Consider the following 25631-nt stretch of genomic DNA (forward strand, 5'->3'; position numbering starts at 1 on the left):
TTTCTCTCTTTGCCCCTCTTCTTCTGCTTTCTCATTTCTCTACTTTTCTTCTTTCTTCTTTTCCCTCGTTTTCTATTTTCCTCTTTTGTCTTTCCTCTCATTTTTCCTCTATTTTCATCTTTCCCTTTTTCTCATTTTTCCTCCTTTTATTTTCTTTTTTCCTCCCTCTATTTCTTTTTTCCTGTTTCTTTTTCCTCTTCTGCTTTTTCTCTCCTTTCCCCTTTTTTCTTCCCACTATTTCTCTTTTTCTCCTTTTTCTTTTTCCTCTTTTCTTCTGCTTTTGTTCTCATTTGCCCTTTTTCCTCTCCTTTTTTCCTTATTTCTCTCTTTTTCTCTCCTTCTCTCCTTTTTCCTCTCCTTTTTTCCTTATTTTTCTCTCCTTCTCACATTTTTTCCTCTCCTTTTTTCCTTATTTTTCTCTCCTTCTCTCCTTTTTCCTCTCCTTTTTTCCTTATTTTTCTCTCCTTCTCTCCTTTTTCCTCTCCTTTTTTCCTTATTTTTCTCTCCTTCTCTCCTTTTTCCTCTCCTTTTTTCCTTATTTTTCTCTCCTTCTCTCCTTTTTTCCTTATTTCTCTCTCCTTCTCTCCTTTTTCCTCTCCTTTTTTCCTTATTTTCCTCTCCTTCTCTCCTTTTTCCTCTCCTTTTTTCCTTATTTTTCTCTCCTTCTCTCCTTTTTTCCTTATTTCTCTCTCCTTCTCTCCTTTTTCCTCATTTTTCTCTCCTTCTCTCCTTTTTTCCTTATTTTTCTCTCCTTCTCTCCTTTTTCCTCTCCTTTTTTCCTTATTTTTCTCTCATTCCCTCCTTTTTTCCTTATTTCTCTCCTTCTCTCCTTTTTCCTCTCCTTTTTTCTTTATTTTTCTCTCCTTCTCTCCTTTTTTCCTTATTTCTCTCTTTTTCCCTCCTTCTCTCCTTTTTCCTCTCTCTATTTCTCTCCTCCCCTTTTTATGTCCCTTTTTCCTCTCTCTTTCTCTAGCTCTCTCTTTTTCTCTCCTTCCCTGGCTTCCACCTCTCTCTTTCCCCCGCTTTTCCCTCTCTTTTTTCCTCTCCTTATTTTCACTGTTTCTCCCGCTTTTCCCTCTCTCTTTTTCCTCCCTTCTTCTCCCCTCCTCATCTCTCCCCCGTGCCGGCATCACCCCTCGCTCCCGTTCCGGGAGACCCGGCTGGGGCCGAGCCGGGGCCGGGCGGGGCTGGGCCGATCGGGGCCGAGCCGGGGCCGATCGGGGCCGATCTGGGCTGGGCCGGGCGGGGCTGGGCCGGGCGGGGCTGGGCCGATCGGGGCCGAGCCGGGGCCGAGCCGGGGCCGATCTGGGCTGGGCCGGGCGGGGCCGATGGGGCCGGGCTGCCCGCCCGCGGGGCCGTGCCGGGCGGAGCCGCCCCCGGGAGGCGGGCTCCCCTCACGGCCGCTATAAGGCGGCGGCGGCGGCGCGGCCGCGCTCACCGGCTGTGGCAGCGCCGCCGCCAGGCCCCGAGGTAAGGGCGGCCCCGGTCCCCCGAGCGCTCGCACGGCGCGGGGAGCCTCTCCGGCTGGTCCCCACGCGCCTTTCCCGCGGGGAGGGGCTGGGGGAGCTCGGGGCGGCTCCCCTGTGGGCGCCCCGGCGCGCTGCTCGGCTCCGTTCCTTCCCCTGCGGCTGTTGATCGTTTGTTCAGCCCGGAGCTGCCGCGGAGTTTGAATGTGCCGGGCTCGGTCTCGCACAGCGCCTTGCGGGCACGGCTGTCCTCTTGCGGTGGCCACCCCCGCGTGCTGAAGAGCCGGGACACGGGAGGGGTGAAGATGTGCGAGTGACAGCCCGGCCAGCGGTCCTGGCTTTTCCTGCCGTGCCTCCTTCCCTCTTCATTCGGGAAGTGCCCACAGCCCCGAGCAGTCGGGAGGCAGGTCCGAGTGCGAGCAGGAGCTGTGGGATGCTCTGGGAAGCTCCCCAGATTGCTGAGGGCTTGGACACTGCCCGGCCGTGCTGTGCTCCTGGGCGGGGATGCTGGTGCCTGTTTACTTCGTCACAGCCTGCAGAGGGTCCTGGGCAGGAGGTGGGATGGGGAGGGTGCGATCCTGCAGCCTGCATCAGCTCCAGGGACAGCTCTGGGTGTCTGGAGCAGGATTTTGGGTGCGTCTCCTTTCCTTCTTGTCCTATCTCCTGTAAACCAGCAGCGACTGGACTCAGTGGCTGCCAGGTGAAGGGGTGATGGCCTGCAGGAGTTTTGCAGTGTCGTGGATGCGAATTGCAGTCCCAGCTTCCTCCACGAGTTTTTCGCATGCTGTGCTGTCTGCAGAGAGCGCTGAAGGTGTTTTTGTAGGAGCACGGCGTGGCTTTATTGAGTTTGTCTGGTGGGTCCCCCCACGTTACCTCCCAGCTAATCTGGGTGGGAGTCGGAGCTCAGGTTACAGCAGCTAATCCCAGACTACAGCCCGGTTTGTGGGGCTGTAATCCGTGAGCACAGCCCTCCTCCCCGGCGGGACCTGGAGCCTGGGAGGCCGGCTCGGTTTCGGGTTTTTATTGCCGCGCTGGGGATGCGCAAGGCGCAGGCAGATGGATGCACGTGTGTGCAGCCGCCGTGCTCTCGGCGTGCCGGCGGGCTGAGCATCCTCAGTGCTCCCTAACATCCCCGGGGTGGCTCTGAGCCAGCAGCTGCGATTGTGGTGGCCGTGGTGTCTCCAGCTTCAAGGGCTCTCTGCTGCCCTGTTGCTGCCTCTCTTGTCGGAATCTGACACCCCTCAGCCAGGTTTGAGTTTCTTCTCCCCGAGGTACGTGCTGGAGGCTTGCTGGTGCTGGGTGGTCACAGTCCTGTCCTGAATTGGGGTCTTGGGATGTGGAGTGAGCCTGTTCCTCTTGTTTTAGACCATGTGCCTGTCCAGAGGAGCCCAGGCCCACCCATGCTACTTCTGTGGGGTGTCAGGGGGGTAGCAGGGTATTCCTCCTGCTGTGCTCCTCTTCCTGCCCCCAGATACCAGCAGGAGCTGGTGGCCTTTGCCATGGAGCTGGAAGTTTTGTGGCTTTTAGGGAGCTTGCTTTAATTGCTGCTGAATTTTGAAGTACAGGGACTTGGGGATGGTGCTGCATCTCCTGCGTGTGAGAGGGTTGGAAAGCGTTTGGGAGCCCCATCCCTCTGTCCCACTTGCAGCCCTGGGATGAAGTGAACATCCCAGGGGATGCATCCACCTTTGCTGCCTGCATCACCAGGGTGGTGCTGGCAGCTCTGGGGGGGGTGGATCAGCCCGTCTGCCCTGCATAGTGTGAGTTAAATTGCTCTCTGGTTTCCAGAGAGCAGCACAGGATCAGCTATCCCAGGATGGAGAGCTGCCACTGGCTCAGCTCCCTATTTAGCCAGTGTTTTAGCAAAATCCCTGCTTAATTTGGTTTGAATCTCAGCTCTGTCTTTCATCAGGCTAGCAAGATGAAAGCCATAGGCCAGATCTCCTTGCAGGGCCAATTTGGGCCTGTTTGTGGAGAGATTTGATCTCCCCTGAATGTGTGCAGGGCCCCCCTCATTGTTAGTGCCACCAGCTTCCCCTCTGTTGGGACAATAGTGCCTTGAGTCCTCTCAGGTAATCTCCCCCCTTATCTCCCTTCTCTTCCGTAGCCTCTGTCCCTGCCAGGCAGGAGGGTGGGAGCTTTGGGACGAGCTGATTATGCAGAAGGAGAAGTGCTGTGTCAACCAACGTCCCTTTTTGGGGAGAGGGTATTCAACACATCCGAGCTCTTCCCGGCTTACTTCCCCTCTGTGCCCCTGGAAACTCTACCAAGAGATCCTGTAGTGGGGTCAGGGATATTTGGAGATCCCCTGTTGCTCTCTGGTCACTTGGCCATACTGGCTTTGCCCCAGACTGGTCCCTTTCCTTCCGGGGCTGTGGTCATGGGAAGAGCATTTGTTGGGGATGGTGGATGCGTCCATGGGTGGGCTGGCTGCCCTGATGGTCTAGCTCAGGTGAGGGGCACAAGGGATCCTCATGAGGGAACAAGAATCCATCTCCTGGAAACCCACCTGTGCAACTTTATTTTGGCATGTCCCAGGCTGGATCCTCCGCTCCAAAACTGGCCTGGCCCAAGTGTGGTGGGCACAGGCCTGTGGCTGGGGGTGGTACTGAGGGTCCCAGGGAGGGGGACAGCATTTTTATACCTCCCCAAAAGCACAAGGGCAATTAGCAGCCCCACTTGGGGTTTTGTGTGAGCCATTAAAGGCCTTTTCTTTCTGCTGGTGAGGAAGTTAACAAGTTGCTTTGTCCACTGCCTGCAGGTAGAAGAAAGCACTGAAGAGGCAGCAAAAATAGATTTATAAAAGCAAAAGGGTGTAAGAGAGGCAGTTGTGGAGCTAACCATGATGGGGGAGTGTTTTGAAATCAAAGCACTCTTCAAAAAAGAAAACTTAAGACCAGCAAATCTTCTCAGCAGTCAAGCTCCAAGTTTGTTTTTTTTTTTTTTCTTTTCTATACACTGTGTAATAATTGTTAAATGCAGGGAATACTTTGTAAAATAGAATTTGAGGGAAGAGGGGAAGGGAGGACAGAGCAGAATTCAAGTTTGGATAGGAGTACAAAGCCCCTCAGTTCCCCACTTCTACTTTATGCGTCTGTATGACTTGACAAGATGCTGACCAGAGCCTGTGGTAAATGTTTTACTGTACCATGTATCAGCCAGATCAATTCTACCGTGCTTGAGGGAGTGCAGATAAAATGGCTTAAAGATTCCCCAGCTGAAAGCAATAGGAGCATCATTTATGCCAGAGGAGACAGATTTAGTCGCCTGACATTTATTTGGCCACAGTGTACTTTGCAGATTTCACACCCGGGGACGATAGCCAACCTGATGATGTCAGATGTGAGCTGGAAGAGAAGGAAAAATCACAGAAAATCTAATGCTGCTCCTCTTCTGTCAAGCAGATGAGTTTTGCTAAGTGTTTTGGTTGTTTTACTCCATGGAGTGCTTTAATGGAAAGTGCCTGGCAAGAGCGGGATGTTACTAAAGCAGAGCGTCCTGGTATGACACGGCAGCAGAAATAGCTCCATAATTGACATCATTTCTTTCAATCCTGTTTTGCCTTTAGGTCATTTGAATTCCAGTCCGAGCAACCATGAGCGCGCTTGATTTGACTTCCATCCTGGATTTCCTGGAGACGGCCAACTTGACAGAGATCAACTGGACGTGCAACAACGGCGAGTGCATCACGGTGGATGCGACAACATGCCCTGGCACGCTCAACAAGAGCGCCCTGCTCTACACCCTGTCCTTCTTCTACATCTTCATCTTTGTCATAGGCCTGGTGGCCAACTCGGTGGTGGTGTGGGTCAACCTCCAGGCCAAAATGACCGGCTATGAAACACACCTGTACATCTTCAACCTGGCCATCGCCGACCTGTGCGTCGTGATCACCCTGCCTGTGTGGGTCGTCTCGCTCGTCCAGCACAACCAGTGGCACATGGGGGAAATCACGTGCAAGATAACTCACCTGATATTTTCCATCAACTTGTACAGCAGCATCTTCTTCCTGGCGTGCATGAGCGTGGACCGCTACCTCTCGGTCGCCTATTTCACCAACTCCAGCAGCCGCAAGAAGAAGATCATCCGCCGCTGCATCTGCATCCTGGTGTGGCTCCTGGCCTTCTCCGCGTCCCTCCCGGACACTTATTACCTCAAGACGGTCTCTTCCAACAACGAGACCTACTGCAGGCCCGTTTACCCCGAAGATAGCTTCAAGGAGTGGTTGATTGGCATGGAGCTCATCTCTGTGGTGCTGGGCTTCCTCATCCCCTTTCCCATCATCGCCGTGTTTTATTTCCTCCTTGCCAAGAGCATCTCCACCTCCAGCGACCAGGAGCGGAAAAGCAACGGGAAGATCATCTTCTCCTATGTCGTGGTGTTCCTGGTGTGCTGGCTGCCCTACCATGTGGCTGTCCTGCTGGACATCTTCTACAGCCTTCATTTCATCCCCTTCAGCTGCCAGATGGAGAATTTCCTCTATGCCACCCTCCACATCACTCAGTGTTTCTCCCTGGTCCACTGCTGCGTCAACCCCATCCTGTACAGCTTCATCAACCGCAACTACAGATACGAGCTCATGAAAGCCTTTATTTTCAAGTACTCTGCCAAAACTGGCCTCACTAAACTCATCGACGCCTCCAGAGTGTCAGAAGCAGAATACTCAGCTCTGGAACAAAACGCCAAATGACTGCAGCCCCAGAAAGAAACATCTTTGACTCTCTGACCTGATGGGGTTTTTTTGTGTGTTACAGTTTGTTGTTTATTTTTTTTTTTGACCCCTTCCTTTCAATGTGCTTGTTACGAACGCGGCGTGAATTCCAGCCTACAAAAGAGAGAGGACAAAGTGTAATTTAAGAGTAGGATCAGTTGCAAAGTGGAAGTGGTACCAAAATGAAGACCTTTTCTCCTCCTAGACCAGTGTGGACTCCTCAACAACGCTATGCAAATGGAAATAACTTCCTAGCAGACAAAGCCATTGTGTACCATAGATAACATGGATAAGCTTCTCCTTCCACGTCTTGATTCCCTCTTGTCTCCTTGTATATGTTTATATATATAGTGTGTTGTATTTAAAAGCTCAAGACTTTATTTTCTGCCTCTTGATGTACCTTATACAAGTGTATTTGAAAGTTAAATATATTTTTATCATGTATTTGAAGTATATTGCTGATGAGTGTATCCAGAGTGCTGTAGTCTGAGTGTTAGGTGGCCGTTTGGCTCCAAGAGGATGCTGATAAATAGGATGGAAATGATCTCTTGAGAGCATCCTCCCTGGCTGGCACACTTTATGGACCATGGCTTTATGTGGTGTCACACCCACATGCTGGAGCATGAAATATATGTAGTGTAATATAGCTGCCATCATGTTAAAATTAACAGTATTGTCAGAGTCCTTAACTCCTACACCCCTGCTTCACCAGGCTGTATCCTCCTGCACAGAGTGAGTGATCTTACTGCTGAGAGTTGTCTCTATTTGTAAGTTATTTTTGTAAAATAAAGATCCGAGGAAAAAAATCCAAAACCTGTGCCTCCCAGTGGTTTGACTTGCCAGTCTTCTCCTCAGGTTAAAAAAAAAAAGTCAAAAAGGAGAAATCTCAAGGCCATCTCAGTCCTTTGGTGCAGAAGCAGACAGATCAGTCAGTGTTTTCTGGTGTTTGGTGGCCAGAAAGGACTGATGGAGGAATGGGAGTTGGCACTGGAGCATGGTGAGCAGGGAAGGGGCGGGAGGAATGGGTCTTTGCTGGTGGGGAACGTGAAAGTGATGCCTTTATGAGATAAAAGCTGGTAGGAATGATGAAAAGCTGTGTTTGTAGCTTAGAAATAAACACAGGGAAGGAAAATTCGGAAGCGTGCAGATGGAGCGGATATTTGGACTAATCCAGGTTCAGCCCTCTGTGGTTTTTGCTGGCGATGGAATTGGGGGTTAGCGGTACTGACAGCACTAAATCCCTTTTTATCTCTTCTCCCCCTTGTTGGGGATTTGCAGTGCCGTAGTGTCCGAGTGGGGCAGGATCCAGGCGCTCTGGGATGCCTCAAGTGGAGCTTTAAACCAGCAAAGGATTTGAATCGTGGTGTTCACCTCAGGACAAGGTATTTAATGTCAAATCAATGATGTCTCCCAGCCGTGTTTGCTGCTCCAGGGCAGTGCTGCGCTTAAATTCCTGTTCAATCCAAGCATGCCCTCATCCCTCTGCGATCCCAGCAGCCAAATAATTTGGGAATGAGTGTATTTTGTTTCTTTCTACATGTTCCATTACTGCCTCCTCAGAGGTCATCCTGTAAAAACAGATGTTATGTCTGCCATCCCCTCCTTGTACTGGTGTTGTTAAAAAAGCACCAGTCCATTCCCAAATGGGGATAAATCCCAAAAGAAAAAGGATTTCTGGTTGCAGAGAAGCTGAGAGGATGGAGAGCAGGCGTTGCTTTTTGTGCTGATGCTTCTTACGCACTGTGGGTATTTTGAGTTTCCTGTAACCTTAAGCTGCTGCTGAGCAAAGTTCCCCCTCGTGCTGACACTTGAAGTGAGTTAATGCTGAGAAATCAATCTCCTGCTTTTGCTGGACATTGCTTCCCTTCCCTCAGCATCCCTGTGTGCAGCTGTGTGTCCTCCCCAAGGTGCTGCATAAAGTTCTGGCATCCTGCTCCTGTCCCTCTGTGGGGTGTTGCTCATTTTAGAGCAGCAGAACTGTTTCACTTCAGGTTGCCTCTCAGGCAGTGGGTTGTTCTCATGTGTTGCTGTAGCTTTATGCTGGCACAAATTCACAGAATTTCTTTTTTTCCTTTCCCTCTGCAGTTTGGTATTCACAGAGTGGCGTCAGCCCTGCACAGAGCCTGGGCGGTGCTGAGTGTTGGGGAGATCCTGCAGACCTGCTGCTTAAACCACACTGATAAAGTCTCCAGGCCTCTTCCTCGGGGAGGTGAATCGTAGTGTGATGGTGCCTTTTCCAAAAGCAGGGTCAGACAGGGAGCAGGGAAAGGTCAGGACCCTTGCTGTCAGTACTGTGCACACATGGATCCTTTCCAGCTCCTTGATGGGAAAACCTGGAGCTGAGGACTCACCTTGTCCCTTGAAAGGACAAGTGGAGCTGGGAGGCAGCACACCCCACACCAGCAGTTTGGGAAGTGGGAACACTGTCTTCTCCAGGGATTGGCACTGCTGAGTGGACCCAGGGTCCCACGACTCTGTGGGAAAGGTGGTAGTGGGCAAAGGATGGAAAGTGGGTGGAGGGCAGAACGGGAGGGATGGAGTGTGTAATTGTGCATTTCTCATTGGGACTTTGGTTTCATGGTCAAAATTCTCAAAAATCAAGCTAAAAACTTGTCTGTGTTCTAGGAAGCTTTTCTCCTCTGTGACACAATACCCCAGCTGGTGTTTGCACTGAGACCTAAGTGTGGGTCTGGACTCCTTGGAGACTGAAATGAGGGAATTTATCAGCAGATAGCATGTGAGTGAATATAGGTGTCTTCTGTGATGTGATTGTGACTTAGAGTGATGGATGTGATGGATGCTGTCACTTCGGCCAAACGTCCCAACTTGGGGTGTTCAGGAAGAATTTCTTCATGGAAAAGGTTGTTAAGCATTGGAAGAGGACTGCCCAGGGGAGTGATGGAGTCCCCATCCCTGGAGGTGTTCAAGGAAAGACTGGATGTGGCACTTAGTGCTCTGGGCTAGGTGACAAGTGGGCATAAATCACAGGCTGGTCTATGAAAAGACCTCCCAGACCATCAAAATGATTCTGTGGTTCTGTTTTATGAAGGCTCCCTGCTTCTTCCTGCTGTGGCTTTGTGGCTTGCTGTGCCTGGGGATCTCCCTTGCTCCTCTGACAGCTATAGGTGCCCATGGGAATTCAGATCTTACCTCTTCCAGAAGGTCAAATTCACAGTGTTAAGGCTTGGCTGGAAAAATGAGCACAAATCAAACATAATCCATAACCTGGAGCGAGTTCTCCTGCTTAACTCTTGGGTTTTCTGGTAAAGCATCTCCATGTGCCTCAGAGGCAGGCACTGAGCAAATAAAAATGCATCTGCTCCGTGAGAAAGGCTTTATTTCTCTTCTTCCATAGAAAGTTTAGTGCTGCTTTATTGTTCCTTAAACACAGCTTTCCTTTTATGAGCCATAAACGACATTCAGGTGTAGCACAGTGACTTAAATCAGCTCCTCTGGCATTATGCAGATAATGTACTGCAAGAAACACCCAACTGGCCCCTTTCTCCTCGTGCTAATTCATGGTTTCAGTGCTGCTGACTTAAGGTACTCTCCTTTCATGAGTTCACTGAGCATAAAAGCCAGTTAAAATTCCTAAGAAGCAAGAAATAACTCAGCTGTGAGCAATATTGAAGCACGTGGGGGCGGGGGCAGTGCTGCCAAAGCCCAGCTCTTAATTCTCTTTCTGAGAGTTTCTCCGTGACAAGAGTGGAGCTGGTACTTTAAAAAGTGAAGGGGTGTGGGGCTGAGCAGGGCATGATGTGATGGGGGTGGGTTTTGGGGGGAATTGGTATGTGTGCAGAGCCCAGGGTTTGCTTTTAGCCTCCCTGCTCCATTAGGATGTGTGGCTGAAGAGCATCTGAGCCAGAGTCTGCTCCGACTTACACCCCGGATTTACAGTAGGATAATGCTGCTGATTTAAAAGGAGCTCTCTGGGATTTATAGGGCTTTTTATAAGCAGGATCAGGAATTTCAGCCATAATCCTGTGCAAATGTATGGGTGTGAGTGGCGACGTGTGTATCTGCATGGCTAATGCAGAGTAATACCCACATCCAGCCAGAACTCAGAGATGAAATCACAGCAGCACAGCAGAGGATGACCATGGCTGTTCGCTCCCACAAAAGTACTTGCATTACAGGGTTATAATGGGATTCATGCCAGGCTCCCAATGATCCTGGCATGGATAAGCCAGCTGTAAGTTTAAAACATGTGGCTGACTCTCCAACATCCACTGTCACAAGAAAAATCAGCCTCCTTCCCCTTTGGTAGCTGCTGTTTGAAAGCATTTTTTTTTCCATAGAAGTCTTGATCTCTTTGTTTTTATTATGTGAAATACATGCAAGGCCTTAGGTAATGGAAATGCTGTAACTTCATAATGCCAAGGAGATACCAACATCCCAGTGATGTGAATCCAGGGAGACCCCTCAATCCTAAAATACTGTGCAGGATGGCACTGGAATGAGCATCAGAGTAAGGCTTTTTTGGGGTTTTTATCTTACTGAAAAGGTACAAGAAAGCACTGGGAAACCAACCAGACCCTCTGCAGATGATGCTCCTTGTCATCCTCTGGTTTGAAGCCAACTCTGATGATGGATGGTGCCTCTTGCCTTTAGGTTAAGGGTGGAAAAAAACCCCAAGCCCCTCTCGTGTTTGCTGTCTGTACAGTGCTATTTCCAGACTAAAGAAAAAGAGTTAAGTTACATTTTAGCAGAACAATACAGACAACAGCAAAGGTCAGAAAACTTTTACGTAAGGTCACCCTATCGATTGCAGCAGTGAAAGGAGAGACATCAAATACTTGGCCGTGAAAGGCTGAAAAGCAGTAAATTCGGCATGAGATACTGAAACCCAAGCTTCTTTCATATGTGGCAGAGCCTCTGACATAGCAGGTTTACTGTTCAAGCTGAGATATGTTGCCTTGCCAACATATATTCTGAGTTACCCAAGCAGATTTAATGTTTTTGCAGTGGTGACTTTTCACTTTTTTTTTTTTTTTTTTGGGGGGGGGGGGGCAACGCTTTTCTTTTTCTTTTCAAAAAAGAAAAAAATTGTTGCAGAAGATTTCAGACCTACCTAGGAAATGACCTTAATCAATTTAGTTCCACCGTTGTGTATGAAAACTCAGATCTTTCTTTTTGCTTTCTCTGAACATTATCTTGCCTGCATTGAGCAGGGTGACCGGGTCACAGCTTGAGAGAAAAGTGTGTTTTGTTTGTTGTTTTGTTGTGGTTTTTTTTAATCCATCCAAGTGGCAGCTCTGTTTTGTCCAAAAGGATTGACGTGACTGACAAGTGTTTTGAATTTCTAAGCTCCGAGGTCTCCAAATGCATGAAAAGCGAATGACACACACATAAAAATGTAAATCTTTGGAAAACAAGCACCAACTACACACAAAAAACATAACAATTCTGCAAAAGGGTGACAGACGCTGCATTCATTCTGGGGGGGTTTTTTCCCTCCCTTTTTCTTTTTAATAAGCCAGTGTTTGTGGGCCACCTACAGGCACATTTGCGTCTCCTGCAGCGGGGAATCGGGATGCACAATAAGGCACAGTCATGGTTGTGTGTCAGGGTGGGTCTTGCTGCAGCTCCCATGGTCACCAGCTCGCCGGGATCCGTTCCCATCAGCTCCGTGTCCGCTGGGGTCACTCCCTGGATCTTCATCCAGCAGGCACACCGATGTCATCATCTGGGGCCTGGGCTCTGGGAGTCCCAGGGCAGTGAAGCCACTGGGCAGGGCTGTGCTTCCCACCCTGGGCATCCCTGGTGGCGCTGTCCAAACCCTCCAGGAGCTCTGGCAGCCTTGGGCTTGTGCCCATTCCCTGGGAAGCCTGGGCAGTGCCCAGCACCCTCTAGGTGCTTTCCCTGATCTCCAGCCTGACCCTCCCCTGACACAGCTCCATGGCGTTCCCTCCTGTCACTGGTCACCACAAAGTGACCCCAAGGTGAGAAAAGGAAGGAAAGGCACATTTCTGGTCTCCCAAGCAGCGAGCTGGCTTCTCCCTTCTTCCAGGCATCCTGTCACAACCTTGTTGTCACTGTCCTGGGCAAAGACTGTTCAGCTCAGGGTTATCCGTGACAACCACATGGAGTTACTCCAGAGAGTATTTTAATCGGTTTTGGCTCCTGGTGACATATCTGAGACCAGACCACCTGAATGCAGGATGTGCCTCCATAGAGCAGCCCAGGAGCCCTCTGTGGTATGGCCCTGCTCCCTCCTGGCTCTCCTTTCCTTTGTGGCAGGATTCAAAAGTTTGGGAATGCTGCATTGTGTGGAGGCGGCTGGGCCTTCATGACACAATCTGGAGCTCTTGTCCCCAAATCAGCCACCCTGTTCCAGGGCTGGCTGGAACCTCAAGGTTGTGCCTTTGGTGGGTGGCAGTTTTGTAAAGAGGAGTGGTGGTGGGGAGAGAGGTTTTCTTCCCATTCCCCATCCTGTCTGGCCTGGTGAATGCCATGTTTTGGTTGAGGGGTTTGAGAGAGGAAGGGAAGCAGTCAGTTGGAAAGGCTGATCCCGCAGCTTCCCCTCAGTTCAGCTCCAGTGCTTCCTCATGGCTGCTTTATGGGAAGCTGGCTGGCACAGGAGAATCCATACCTTCCCTTTGCACTCCATCCATAAAACACCAGAGTGTTTTGGATTCCTGCTTCCAGGAGAGAATAGCCCTCATTGTACTCCTGGAGAATAAAATAGGAGAGGGAGAGGGAGACACTTCCCCACGCACACTCTGGCTCCCTTGGCTGAGAGGCAGCTTCTCTCACCCACGTTTGATTTTTGGCATTATTGGAGGCTTTCTAAACCTTTCCTGCGTTGTGGAGTAAATGCCAGGCATTCTTTGCTCAACCTAATTTTGGGATGATGGTAATGGAGCCTAGGAGATCCCTGGGGAAGGATGGAAAGTGATTTTTTTCCATCAGCAGCCCTGGTAGTTCACTGTCTTCCTTGGGCATCATCTCAGCTCCTTTGCACCTGGTGATATCTTGTCCCTGCTTCTGCCAAAGATACTTCAGGATGAAAGCCTGGATTTCAGTGTGGAAACTCACAGACAGGTGAACACCCTGTGTGTCTGAGAGGGGTGTCTGCTTGGCTCAGCCCCTGGAAGTCTGGATGCAAACCTGAAGTGCATTAAACCTTCTCCAAGAGTGGGGAGTGGAGGGTGTTCACACTTGGAAAAGCTTTCTGAGCTTTCCAGTGTCTGCTGCTTCCAGTCAGGCTGGAATCCAAAAGTGCAAAGGCTCGTGAAAGTGATTAATAAGGAAAAAAAACAGACCCTGAGACAGGTTCAGCTCCACAACAGCTCTGAAATAGTGGGCTTGCACTAGTCGCGTGATTTCCTCAGGTAGGTTTGCTCTTGGAGAGCTGGAAATCTGTTTTTCACTCTGCATTCACTTCCAGGTGCTGTTTGTATAAGAGTTAGGAATGTCTCCAGGTGTAAAATTTCCAGTGTCTGCTGGCATCTGTGTCTCACATTCCTTTGTGTGGCTGGAAAGTCTGGTTGGTCCAAGCAGTTTGGGGAAGTAAAGGGGATTGACTTGCAGGGTGGGTAAGTGCACCTTTACACATGGCCTTCTGCCTGAGCTTCCTATAGATCTGGTGACAACCTCTTTTCCCTGAAGTCAGTGAGAAATTCCCAGACACATCTCAGCATGGATTTCTTCCTAGGAAGTTTCTTGATTCCCCTGTGTGCTGTGAGCCCACAGCTTGGTGCCTGTTGGGAAGGAGAGAGGCTGATTCCCATTTGTGCCAAGGAATGTCTAGGCAGGAAAAGATGCCTTTGGGGGGGTACAACCCCAAAGATGAATTGTTGTCACACAGACTGGGAAAGGAAGCAATTGTTCAGCACCAGAAGTGTTGCTTGGGATCTCACAAATCCCTTCTCCTTTCCTTTGGGAAGTGACCAACCTTTTCCACTTTCCAAGCAGTTGGAATATGTCCATGTTGCTGCAGAGCTAAAGCTGTGTCAGCTTGCAGGGTGATGGAAAAGGCAACTTTAAATGAACTGCAGGTTTGTGTTACACATGTTGCACACGTTGTACCTTCCTGCAGGGAGTCCTCACAAGCTGATTTAATCACCTTTCCCCTTCCACTGACAGCTGGAGTTGTGCATTAGAGGAAGGTTATAAAGGAGAACAGTTCAAAACAAGGCTCCGAGGTAACCCATCAACCCATTCCTTGTAGGAGAGGGATGGACACAACTGCTGGGGGAAGAGCAAAGCTGTTGACTGTTTCCAGGACCTGTGGTTCTCAGCTAAGGAAGGTTTTTTTTTTCCCTTTGCTACTCTAAGATATAAATTAAGCTTCCCTCTTAACCAGAAACACATTCAGTTCTGATTTTGAGTCAGCTGAGGTATTGTTTGAGCTTTGTCATAGTGTGCAGCCTCTCTGGGTGCTCCTGTTGTTCATTTGCAAGGAATGAAGGTGAGAGCTTGGATTTGGGAGAACATTGAAGCCCACATTGAAGTGAAAGGCTGTTTTTAGCAGCAACATCTGCTTGATAGCCAGCGGTGCATTCATTGGGATGGATAAAACAGATAAGGTGTTTTCCTGGATTGACTTCACTGTTCTCTGCCTCCTGTGCTCTTCTTTCCATCCTCCTGCAAACCTGAGGCTGGGAAAACTGTTTTTCCCCCAATTGCAGGAGCCTTATCTCTGCCTTACAGCCAGGAGCAGGGCCCTGTCCCACCTGGTGCTGCAGGCTCCTGAAATCCAGCAGGGCTGGAACGAGCTCCAGGCTCTCTGCTCATCTTTCCCAGGTCCTTCCCTGCTGAGGGATGTTTCTCTGGGCCCCCTGATGCAGGTGACAAGGGGTGATGCTTTGTAAAAGCCATTTTGTAGCTGAGAAGTGCCTCAGGCCTTCCTGGCACTCTGGGGGTCCTGCTGGCAGCAGCGTGGGTTTGTAGGGAGCAATATCTCCTGTTAGATAATCCAATGGATTTGGGAGAAACCAGACAAGCCACTCCTCAGGCTAAAAGCAGGTCTGTTTTTCCCCAGTTGTGCCCGTGCTAGTTTTTCCAGATAAAAGCCACGTGCTCCCCAGAGGGATGTGCCTGCTTTGGCAACCAGCCTTGGGCTGCTGGGCTGCAATTCCTGCTCCCTCTGCCTGGAAGCCCCTTTGGGGGGTGATCCCAGCCCAGGTGGGGGTTCCCATCCACACCCAGCTGTTCACAAAGACATGGAGGGCTCTTCTCTTGGCTGGAAGTGCCTTTTCCTTGTGGCTCCTGAGGGAGAGGCTGCCCCCAGCCCCTTCCAATCCATGATTGACAGACTGAAGCAGCTTCTTGTGGAACCCCTCCGAGGTAATTGAAGTCTCTTTTGGTTTACAGTGCAATCCACTGACTTTTTATTCCTCCACCACCAGCAGCCAGTTGTTTCTGTGCAAGTGTAATACAGGCTAGTCATACATCATGGAATAAAGTTATGGGTTTTTCTCCAGTGCCAGACACTTGGAAGCATCTGGTGAGATAGAGAAGTACCCAGCATGGATAAATCATGTTTAAAAAGCTTACAAATTTTAACTGCTTGTTAAATTGCTTTATTTTTTCTTGTGTGTGTGCTTCCACCTTGGGGGCATCTCCCCAGCTGGCTGGCAGTGAAAGCCTAGCCCAGAGGATGCTCTGCTGGGAAGGCAGGAAAGTAGTGGGAATGTCCTGAATTCAGTTTTATACCTCATTTACTAGGGATTGCCTTTAAAAACTGATTCTTCAGCTAAGATAAATCGGTTTCCTTTACTCACTTGGCAAAGGAAATATTTTGTGCAGGGTTCTTCTCAGAGCATCTGTTCCCTTTGTTTATAACCCAGCTTTTGGAGCTGTGCTTTGTAAATGTTTAGTACAGCATATTACTGATCTAGTAATTCCCTGATCCTTCTAAAAATAGGATAGGATGTCCTCTCAGCTCCAAACACCTCTGCTTGTTGGGATGGGAGTTTTCCAGCTGAGGTGTCTGCCTTGGACCAAGTTCTTCTGGAGAAACACCAGCTTAGAGTAGAACAGCCACTCCTGAGATTAAAATTGCGACAAACCAAATAATTTTCCATGCTAAAGCAAGCCTGACTCTTGTGGAAAAGGCAAAGGGGAAAGAAGGGAGCTTCTATTAGAGATTTCCAGTTAATCCCTGAATATGCCTCTACCTGGGTCATGTTTGACCTTTCCTCTGAGCTGTCCTTAGTTTGTGCAAGCCTGAGGGCTTTGGCCACAAGGAGATAGGTAGCCTGTCCTTGGGGGAACTTTATCTCCTTTTGGTGGCTTCCAGCAGGATGAAAAGGGACACTGAACTGGCTGGAAACATGAGGAGTCTGCAGTTCATGCTTTTATAAAATTTAAGACCATCTTTAATATAACTTCTTTACTTTTTAAAGACAGACCATATCCCAAAATGAAAGAAGTGGTATGATTTCCAGAACATGTTAAAATCTGGATGAATTAATCACACTGAGGTGTCCCTTGGGCACACCTAAAACCATCATCAACTTTGTCTCCAGCTCTGGGCCCCTCACCAGAAGGACACTGAGGGGCTGGAATGTGTCCAGGGCAGGGAACAGAGCTGGGAAGGGGCTGGAGCCCCAGGAGAGGCTGAGGGAGCTGGGAAGGGGCTCAGCCTGGAGCAAAGGAGGCTCAGGGGGACCCTGTGGCTCTGCACAGCTCCTGACAGGAGGGGACAGCCGGGGCTCCCTCCAGGGAACAGGGACAGGAGGAGAGGGAACGGCCTCAGGCTGGGCCAGGGCAGGCTCAGGGTGGACAGCAGCAGGAATTCCCCCATGGAAAAGGTGCTCAGGGATTGAAGGGGCTGCCCAGGGAGGTTTGGAGTCCTTTTCCCTGGAAGTGTCCAGGGAACAACTGGAGGCAGGACTCAGTGCTGTGGGCTGGGTGACAGCCAAAGGTTGGACTCTATGATCTTGGAGATCTTTCCCAACCTAATCCTGTGATCATAAAACCACCAGAACCTGGAGCTGCCCACAAGAAGGACAGAGCTGACTTCTTTCAGGACCTCCAGTGGTGGCAGCCTGGCACAGAGCAGCACCAGAGGGCAGCTGGTGTGGCTGCTGGGAAAGGAGCATCCCAGTTTGGTGGGTGATGGGCAGCTTGGACTTTTGGGCCACCTCCAGCCCAGGGCCTGCAGAATGTGCCAAAGGGGCAGTGGCTGTGGGAACGTTCTGCTGAGGAGCCTGTCACCCTGTCACATTGCAAATGTGGAATTGTGTGCTGTTCCCCAGCCTCTCACAGCACTGACATGGGGCACAAACAGCCTGGGGTTCAGGGAGCTGCTGGCTGCTCTCCCAGAAAGGGATCCATGGTGTTTTTCTCTTCAGGGTAGCTCTGAAAGTGAAGATATTCAAAGATAAACAAAAAAAGATAAACAAAAAAAAATTTATCATGTTTACATGACCTAAAGCCCCAGCCTGTTGTTTCCCAGCTGCAATCTCCCACCAGGTTTTCCTGATCAGACAGGAGGGTGTGAGTGGGGTATTATGGATAATTTCTGGCTTCATCATATCCCAGGGATTTACCCTGGGGACTGATGCAAGGGGACATCTCCCCTGGAAGAGCTTTATGTTCCATTCACGAGCGATTTGCTGTGAACAAACGAGTGTGATCTGCATGAGAAAAGCTCAGAGAGGGCCGGGGGCTCCAGCTGCAGGGTCCCTCTGCTTCCCCTGCCTGCTGCAGGGTGCCTGGGTGGGCTGGGGGGGCCACCTTGGTGGCAGCCCAGCTTCCAGGGAGAGCAGCAGAGGCAGCTGGGCGGCTCTGTGGTAGAGCAGTGATGCCATGGCTGACTCTCACAGTTGAAAGGCAAATATCATGTGTATATGTTAGAAGTTTTATACATTTATAGTTATATTTTACCCCTTTGTGTTGTTATCAGGGGTGCCTTGGGTTTGGAACATTTGGGAGGGTCAGTTTGTCCCCATGGCAAACAGCTGACCCCCAATCAGGATGTCAGGAAGTGATCTCCAGCACTGGACAGCAAAGGAAGAGTCAATGGACAGAACTTTGGGAGGGACTAAAGGGTTAAAAAGCAAAACCTCCATTGTGTGGATGAGCACAAGGTGGGAAAAATCCTCTGCTCCCGGCGCTGTAATATTTTCTCTATTTGGTCTTCTGCTGTATTTTTGATAAGGTTTTAATAAACTTTTTACATTTTTGGAAGTGAGTAGCATTTCTCACAGCTCCCAGAGCTGCTGAGGGAGCTGAGAGAGGAAGACTCATTCGATTAACTGGTCCAGCAAGCCCTGCTCAGCAAAATTTGAGCTGATTCTGCAGGGTTTGGCCTCAGCGTTTATGTTTTGGGGCAAAGAACTACCAAAGCCTGTGCAAGGCACTGTTATCCCTCACCATGCACAGAAAAATGAGCTTCTGCAGTGCTGCCCTTCCAGGCACACAGGCAGGGCTGCTGGCTGGGCGATGCAGGGAGTGCCAGCACCAGGACAAGCTTCCCGAGGATTTAGGTTAAGGTGCAAAAAGGCAAAGAAAATTCCCGTGGAGTGAGAGGTGGTTTTGACTGCTGCCTTTCAGAGGAGAAGACCAGAGGCTGGAGGGTCTGGCCACTCTTCCCAGTTTTGCTGTTTTATCCCTTCCCATCCCAGCACTGACCAGGAGAGTTTGGTACCCCAGTAGCCCCTGGCAACCTGTTGCCCTTGGCAACTCTGCTTGTGCCTTTTAGGCAGTGGGAAAGGAAGGGCTTCTGCTGGGGCTGCTTCTCTTGGAGCTGACATTTCCCTCCTCTCTCCATGACTCCATCCCCTGCTTCTTTTCAATCCTGCTGGAAATCTTTAGGTGCAAGGGCATTGCTCAGCAGAGCATTTAGCCCAAGCAGATTAGGGAAAGGCAGGAAGGGCTTCTGATTGTGCTCTATCTGTAGCATAGGTGTTAAAGATGTATTTGTGAGCCAGTCAGAGAAGAATGCTGAGGAAATCCTGTTTGGGTTAATCTTGTTTAATTTTATAATAAAAACCAGATGGCTGGCCATCTGGTGCTTCTTGCAATCAAATATCTCACAATTAACAGTAATTTACTTGCCCTGAGACTTCCATGATCTTCATGTGCTTTTTTTCCCCTCCAACCTGAGCCTGTGTGGTCCCTTCCCAGAGGAAGGCTGAGCGTGAGCCTGCCTGTGGAAAGCTGTGATGGAGGGGCTCCCGGGAGGCATCTGCTTTTCTCCTGGATTTCCCCACCAAAACCAGAGGTTAGGCAGCATATCTTGTGCTTTTTTGACCCTGTAGGACCTGTGTTCAGTATAAGCAAAATGAAGGACTCTGTGAATCTATGGATGGGTCATTGCAAGGTGTGTAAGTAAGCACTTAAGGGGAATATACAAGTTAAATCTACATTTTTCACCAGGCTGTGGGATTTCTTTAGAGCTCAAAATGGTTATACCTAAAGTGGCTTTGCTCAGCAATTGAAGTTGCTGGATGTAATTAAATGAGGTGCAGGCCATCATCGGCACTAAGAGAGATTTCTGAGGGAATTAGCAGCAAAATAAGATGCAGAATAAAATCCATGGAGCAAATACTGGATCAGAAACTCACAGAATGGTTGAAGTTGGAGGGGACCTTAGGGACCATTTTGTTCCACACCCTTCCACCAGCCCAGGGTGCTCCAAGCCCTGTCCAGCCTGGCCTGGGACACTTCCAGGGATCCAGGGGCAGCCACAGCTGCTCTGGGCACCCTGTGCCAGGGCCTGCCCATCCTCCCAGGGAAGGATTTCTTCCTAATATATGCTGCAGGATTTGTTATTCCCATAGCTGGCACTGGCCTCTTTAGGATCTGCAGGTCTCTTGACTGTGCCCTTCCCCAAGCACCTCTGTAGCTGAGCAGCATCAGTAGTGACCAGGAATAAATGAATTCCAGATGACAGCTCTGCATGCCCATAGGTAGGAGCTCTCCAGGCATTCCTGGGTGATTGCTGCCTGTTTACTATTCCAATATTTTTTTGCTAGCAGATTAAGAAAAAAAAAAAGAGCTTTTCCCTTTCTTCTCCTCCACAAAACCATCTTGGTGTGCACTCAGGGAATCTGGCCGTGGAGCTAAAGGATATATTCAGATAATGGGGTACCTTAGTGCTGCTGTGCTCCACCTCCAAGCTTTTTATTTAAATATAGAGGAGCCTTCTGGAGAGCAAGAGCTCATTTCACCAGGGTTCCCAAAGGGGCTGTCAGGGCAGCAGTGGGGTTGATGGAGCCAGCAGGGGTAGGGTTTCACACTGCCTCAGCTGCCAAATGATCCCATCTCAGCCTGGGAGTGGATCCCACATCCAGCACCTCACCTTCCAGCCCAGACAGGGGCCCTTGGGAAAACAGAGTGATCAGTGGAATGGCATGAACACAGAGGTCACTTAAATGGCTATTATTATTATTAATATTATTAGTGATTATTGGAGCAGTGGGAAGATTCTGCATGTGATGACCCAGGAACTGTGTATATAGAGTCATGCATGAGCATTTTTAGGCAAGTGCAGCTCAACTCACACTGTATTTTGGACTGTTTCCCCCTTTTCTTTCTCCCTTTTTCCAGGTGGGACCAGGACAGACTCTTTGGCCCTTTGATGCTGCTTTTCCCTCACTTAATGCAGTTTTTTTTTTCCTTTTTTTTTTTTTAAAGTGTCTTTTTATGAAGAAGGAGAAGAATGGATGGGGTTTGGAGCAACCCGGTGTAGTGGAAGATGTCCCTGCCCATGGCAGGTGATTGGAATGAGGCTTTTCAGGTCCCTTCCAACCCAAATAATTCTGTGATTCTGTGATCCAGTGATGGCAGGTAACTCCACAGGGTTTCCCTGAGGGATGTGCTGCTTGGGATGTCACTAAGGATGTGATTACAAGCTTTGCTCCAAAACCAGTTTTCCCACCCACCCACCCAGCCAGTGATTTATGTGGAGTAGAGGGAGGCTGTGGGGCTCTCCAGGTGGGAGTGCTGCCACATGAACATCCCCCATCCCTGTTCCTGCATCTGGCATGGCACAGGCACCTACCATGGCTGGTGTTTGCAGTGGTGTTCTGCCCAGGGGTGTGTGGAGCACAAGGCCTGCCCAGTCCTGCTCTTCTCCCCACCACTTGGACACTTGAAATGATTGACCCTGCAGCTTTCACCACCCCATTCCTGCCTCTCCCCAGGCTGCAGAAAGCTGGATGCCCAGCACACCTCTGGCACTGCTTTGAAGGGTCTGTGCTACCCCTGCTAGGCAGGGGAAAGACAAGAGGCACTGGGGACAAATAAATGCTGCTGAATCAGCCATGCCAGGAAGTGAACCTTGTTCTTGAGGAGAGCTGGATCTTGCCAGCACAATAGCTGGATTACAAAGCCATTTCCTCCAATTACCTTCTCTGTCAAACCTCTGTGTTGTCTGGCACTGGGAGAGCTCGGATTCAAATTCATTGTGAATCGGGGCAACGACACCAGAGATTTCTAAATTAATATCCTGCCAAGAGGAATTGAGCTTGTTTTTTCCAACCACGTCACTTCTCATTCCTTTGCTTGTCAGGGAAACTTGTGCCTGCCATCTGTTGTCAAGGGCACGGGGTAGGGGAGCTGTGGCTTGCTCAGCTCAGTGCAGTGAGTTTGCAGTGCAGCAGCTGCAGGGAGCTTTGGGGGGAAAAAGGGAGAAAAATCAAGCAAAAGGGCTTAGTGGGCCATTCCCAGCACCTGGCAAAGAGCAGAGAGGGAGACCAGAGGCACAGGGTGCTGCTGAGAAGGAAAAATAGGGCATGACCTCTTCCTTGGAACAGTGGGAATGTGCACAGCATAGTGGACTGGGATGAATTACTGCCCTCTTCACGTCTGCCCAGCAGAGAGTCGTCAGCCATTCTGGATGCATTAACCATGGTCTGTTTGCTCTACAGGCTGCATTAAACATATTCAACTGAGTGCCAAAGGGCTCCTTTGCACTGGAAAACCCACGGACCTTAACATTTCCAGGAAAGGAGCAGCTCCTATGGCACTGAGCTGAGCTCTGTCTTACCCTAATTGCATGGGTTTATCAATTGGGATGGCCTTGGGAAGGAGATCTCCACAGCTGCTGATGGGAATGCTGTGGGAAGGTAGAATTTGGAGGAGTAGGGGAAATTGGGATGGTGTGCATGTCCTTGTCCTGTTGCAGACAGTGTTCAGGAAGAGAGGCAGCAGCAGGGAGCAGCTCGGTGCCTGGCGTGCCTCCTTCTGTAGGAGCAGATCTAGGGCCGTGCTTTGTGTCCCCCCTTTTGGCTCCTGGTGGGTGCAGGAGTCTGATGGGTGTCCCGGGCTGAGCCGTCCCAGCTGGTGCCACTGGGGCTGCACAGCTCCTTTGTCACATCAAACGCCGGCCCTGGGCACGCAGCCAGGGGGTCACCCCTCTGCAAAGGCCCCGCCAGCCCTGGGTGCCAGCATGCCCACCCAGCCCTGGGAAGGGACAGCTGCTTCCCCAGGGCATCCCTGCCAGAGCTGCAGCTGCCAGCCTGGGGCTGTCCCCAGCCTGGAGCCTGTCCTGCCCCCCGAGCCCCCTCCAGCTGCAGGCAAAGGGGCTGGGCAGTGCTGTCGGTGCCAGCTGGGAAGGGGGAGGCTGCTGTGTGCTCCTGGGAATTTAATCTGGAGAGCTTTCCAGCCCTCTCCCCCGGAGCTGTTTGTACAAACCATCTGCCTGGCCCGGGCACTGAGCTGGGATCTGGTGGAGCTGGAAAGACACAGCCATGGGTGATGGCAGGTAGCTTGGGATGTCACTAAGGATGTGATTACAAGCTTTGCTCCAAACCCTGCTCCAAATGCGGTTTTCCCACCCACCCAGTGATTTATGTGTGGCTCTCCAGGCGAGATTGCTCCCACATGAGCACCCCTCATCCTTGTGCTCAGCCTTCGCCCTCAGTGTCATCCCCACGTCCTGCCTGTGGCTGGCTGCACTGCTCGGCTCCTCACAGAAGGCTGGGAAGATGGGCAGCTCTCCCCCAGCAGCTGGGGAGGTGCTGCTCATCACCCCATTTTTATCACCCCTTGCACACCCAGCAGCCACTCCTTATCTCTGTTCCCAGCTCTGGGGCTGGAGAAACCTGTCTGTGCCACCCTTGGCTGCTCTGTCACCCCGCTGTGCCCGGCTGGGTGCTGGGGACATTCCAGGTGCTGCTCTGGGGGCTCCCTCAGGCAGGCCTTTGTAAATGCCAGCAGATGTGGCTTAGAAAAGTTCAGCTTTGAGGCACGCTGGCTCTTCAGATGGCTTCCGAGGAAATTTGCACTTCAGTGGATGTGCGGAAAAATGGTGTTTTCAAAGTGAAAATGAAATGGAAACCAGCCTTCCCCCTCCCTCCCCCAGTGAAGCAGCGTTTGCAAAGTGGGGCCTCTGTTTTGAGATATCTGAAGCACACAGACGTCCTTCTTTCGGCTCCTTCCGCTTTGCTGTTCTTTTCTTTGCTTCTATTTCCCCTGTTTTCTTCATGTCTCGAGTCCATTTCAAGCAGCTCTCAGCTCCCCCTGTGACATGTTGGGTTTCAGGAGAGGGCTGCTGAAGGGTTGTCCACTGTGTTAAATCCCGTTATTTTCCATTTTCTTGTGGGTAAAATGTGCTCACAACTGAAACTCTCTGAAGAAACTTTCTGCTTTTTCCATAAATCGGGCCTTATAAATTATTCCTGCTTTCCTGAGGCTGTGCCTGTGAGCCTTGGGTCCTGCCTTGCATGGGAAGGAAAAGGGATGGCACCCCAGGAGCTGCTGGCTTACCTGGGAATAGAGAGCCTGCTTGCATTGGCAGCTCCATAAAATCCTGAAAATCCTCACATCCTGCTGCAATCCTTCCCTCTCTGGCTGAGGAGATGATGGGAGGGTCCTTTTGGCAAGTGGATGTTCAGGAAAAGGGGCAGTGGATTCAAATCGGCAGGGTTAGATGGGGTATTGGGAAAAATAAGGAAAAAATTTGGGAAAAATGAGGCACTTGGTTGCCAGAGAAACTGTGGAAGTGTGTCCAAGGCCAGGTTGGATGGAGCTTGGAGCAACCTGGGATAGTGGAAGGTGTCCCTGGCCATGGCAGGGGATGATCTTCAAGGTCCTTTCCAACCCAAACCATTCCATGGTGCTGCATACAGCATTCCCAAGCCCACACAGCGGATTTAGGGAAAAGAGGTTGTGCTGTGTGAACCTGTTTGTGTTTGTGTGTGTGTGTGTTTGTGTGTGTGTGTGTGTGTGTGTGTGTGTGTGTGTGTGTGTGTTTGCGAGCTTGGGCACCTGAGCAGGGGCACCTTGGACAGGGGGGATGCAGAGCTGGAGCAGACAGAGAGGAGAGAGGCCGTGCCGGGTGCCGGCTGCACATCCCAGATCCTGAATGCCGGGGCTGAGCCCTCAGGGCTGGCATGAGGGAGGCCAGAGCCAGCTCTGCCCCCACATCCATGCTGTCCCCACATCCCTGCTGTCCCCCACATCCCTGCTGTCCCCACATCCCTGCTGTCCCCCACATCCCTGCTGTCCCCACATCCATGCTGTCCCCCACATCCCTGCTGTCCCCACGTCCATGCTGTCCCCATATCCATGCTGCACCCCACATCCATGCTGACTCCCACATCCCTGCTGTCCCCCACATCCCTGGTGTCCCCACATCCATGCTGTCCCCCACATCCATGCTGTCCCCACATCCCTGCTGTCCCCACATCCCTGGTGTCCCCACATCCATGCTGACCCCCACGTCCATGCTGTCCCCACATCCGTGCTGTCCCCCACATCCCTGCTGTCCCCCACATCCCTGGTGTCCCCACATCCATGCTGACCCCCACGTCCATGCTGTCCCCACATCCCTGCTGTCCCCACATCCATGCTGTCCCCCACATCCGTGCTGTCCCCACATCCCTGCTGTCCCCACATCCATGCTGTCCCCCACATCCATGCTGTCCCCCACATCCGTGCTGTCCCCACATCCCTGCTGTCCCCCACATCCGTGCTGTGTGCGAGGGGCTGCCCAGGGCCAGGATCTCCTTTCAGGAGAGGGAGAAGGGAGCAGATGTCTCATTCTCGCGGCTCACAATGCGGCTCTCCCGGCACAGCGATCCATCAGGGGGCTCGGCACGGCCCCACAGAAAAGTGCCTGACACGTTTTTACAGCAGGGCCAGGTTCTCACCACTTGTGTGCATTGGTGCCCCTTGACAAATAGCTCTTGGCTCTGGTTTTGTTCAGAGTTACGCTGGTGTCAAGCACGGGGCTCCCATTCAAGTGCCCACCAACAGTGGCCCACAAATCGCCATTTCCTCCCCTTTTCTTGCTTTGTTTCCCCGTGACAGTCACTCAGGAATTTTTTTTTTAATCTCATTGGGTATTTTTAAAGACAATTTCCAAGGAGCAGAGCAGTGCCTCTGTAATACAGGTTATAAAATGTCCTGGGAGTAAATACATGAGGTGAGGGATTCCAGTTTGCATGGTTGTGTTGCTGACACAACATTTAATTGCTTCTTTTTTTATTTTTCCTTTTTTTTAAGGCAATTTTTCCAGCAAGTTGATTTATGGAGTTGGCTGGCAAAGCCTT

General features: G+C 50.7%; 1 protein-coding gene across 2 annotated transcripts; it reads left to right on the top strand.

Moving 5' to 3' along the window:
- Positions 1 to 1432: 1432 nt before the first annotated feature.
- On the top strand, positions 1433 to 6990 carry ACKR3 (atypical chemokine receptor 3). 2 transcript variants are annotated; one of them, XM_077785212.2, is made up of 2 exons: positions 1433 to 1470; positions 5035 to 6990. In XM_077785212.2, the coding sequence occupies exon 2, from the start codon at positions 5062 to 5064 to the stop codon at positions 6154 to 6156; it is 1095 nt and encodes a 364-aa protein (XP_077641338.1). In that variant the 5' UTR covers positions 1433 to 1470; positions 5035 to 5061; the 3' UTR covers positions 6157 to 6990. The 2 variants fall into 2 exon arrangements, with proteins under 2 accessions (XP_077641338.1, XP_085441670.1); XM_085585544.1 differs by lacking the exon at positions 1433 to 1470 and adding an exon at positions 2288 to 2737.
- The last annotated feature ends 18641 nt before the right edge of the window (positions 6991 to 25631 follow it).

The sequence above is a fragment of the Lonchura striata genome, chromosome 7, assembly GCF_050655825.1.
Source record: "Lonchura striata isolate lonStrDom1 chromosome 7, ASM5065582v1, whole genome shotgun sequence".
Taxonomy (NCBI): Eukaryota; Metazoa; Chordata; class Aves; order Passeriformes; family Estrildidae; genus Lonchura; species Lonchura striata.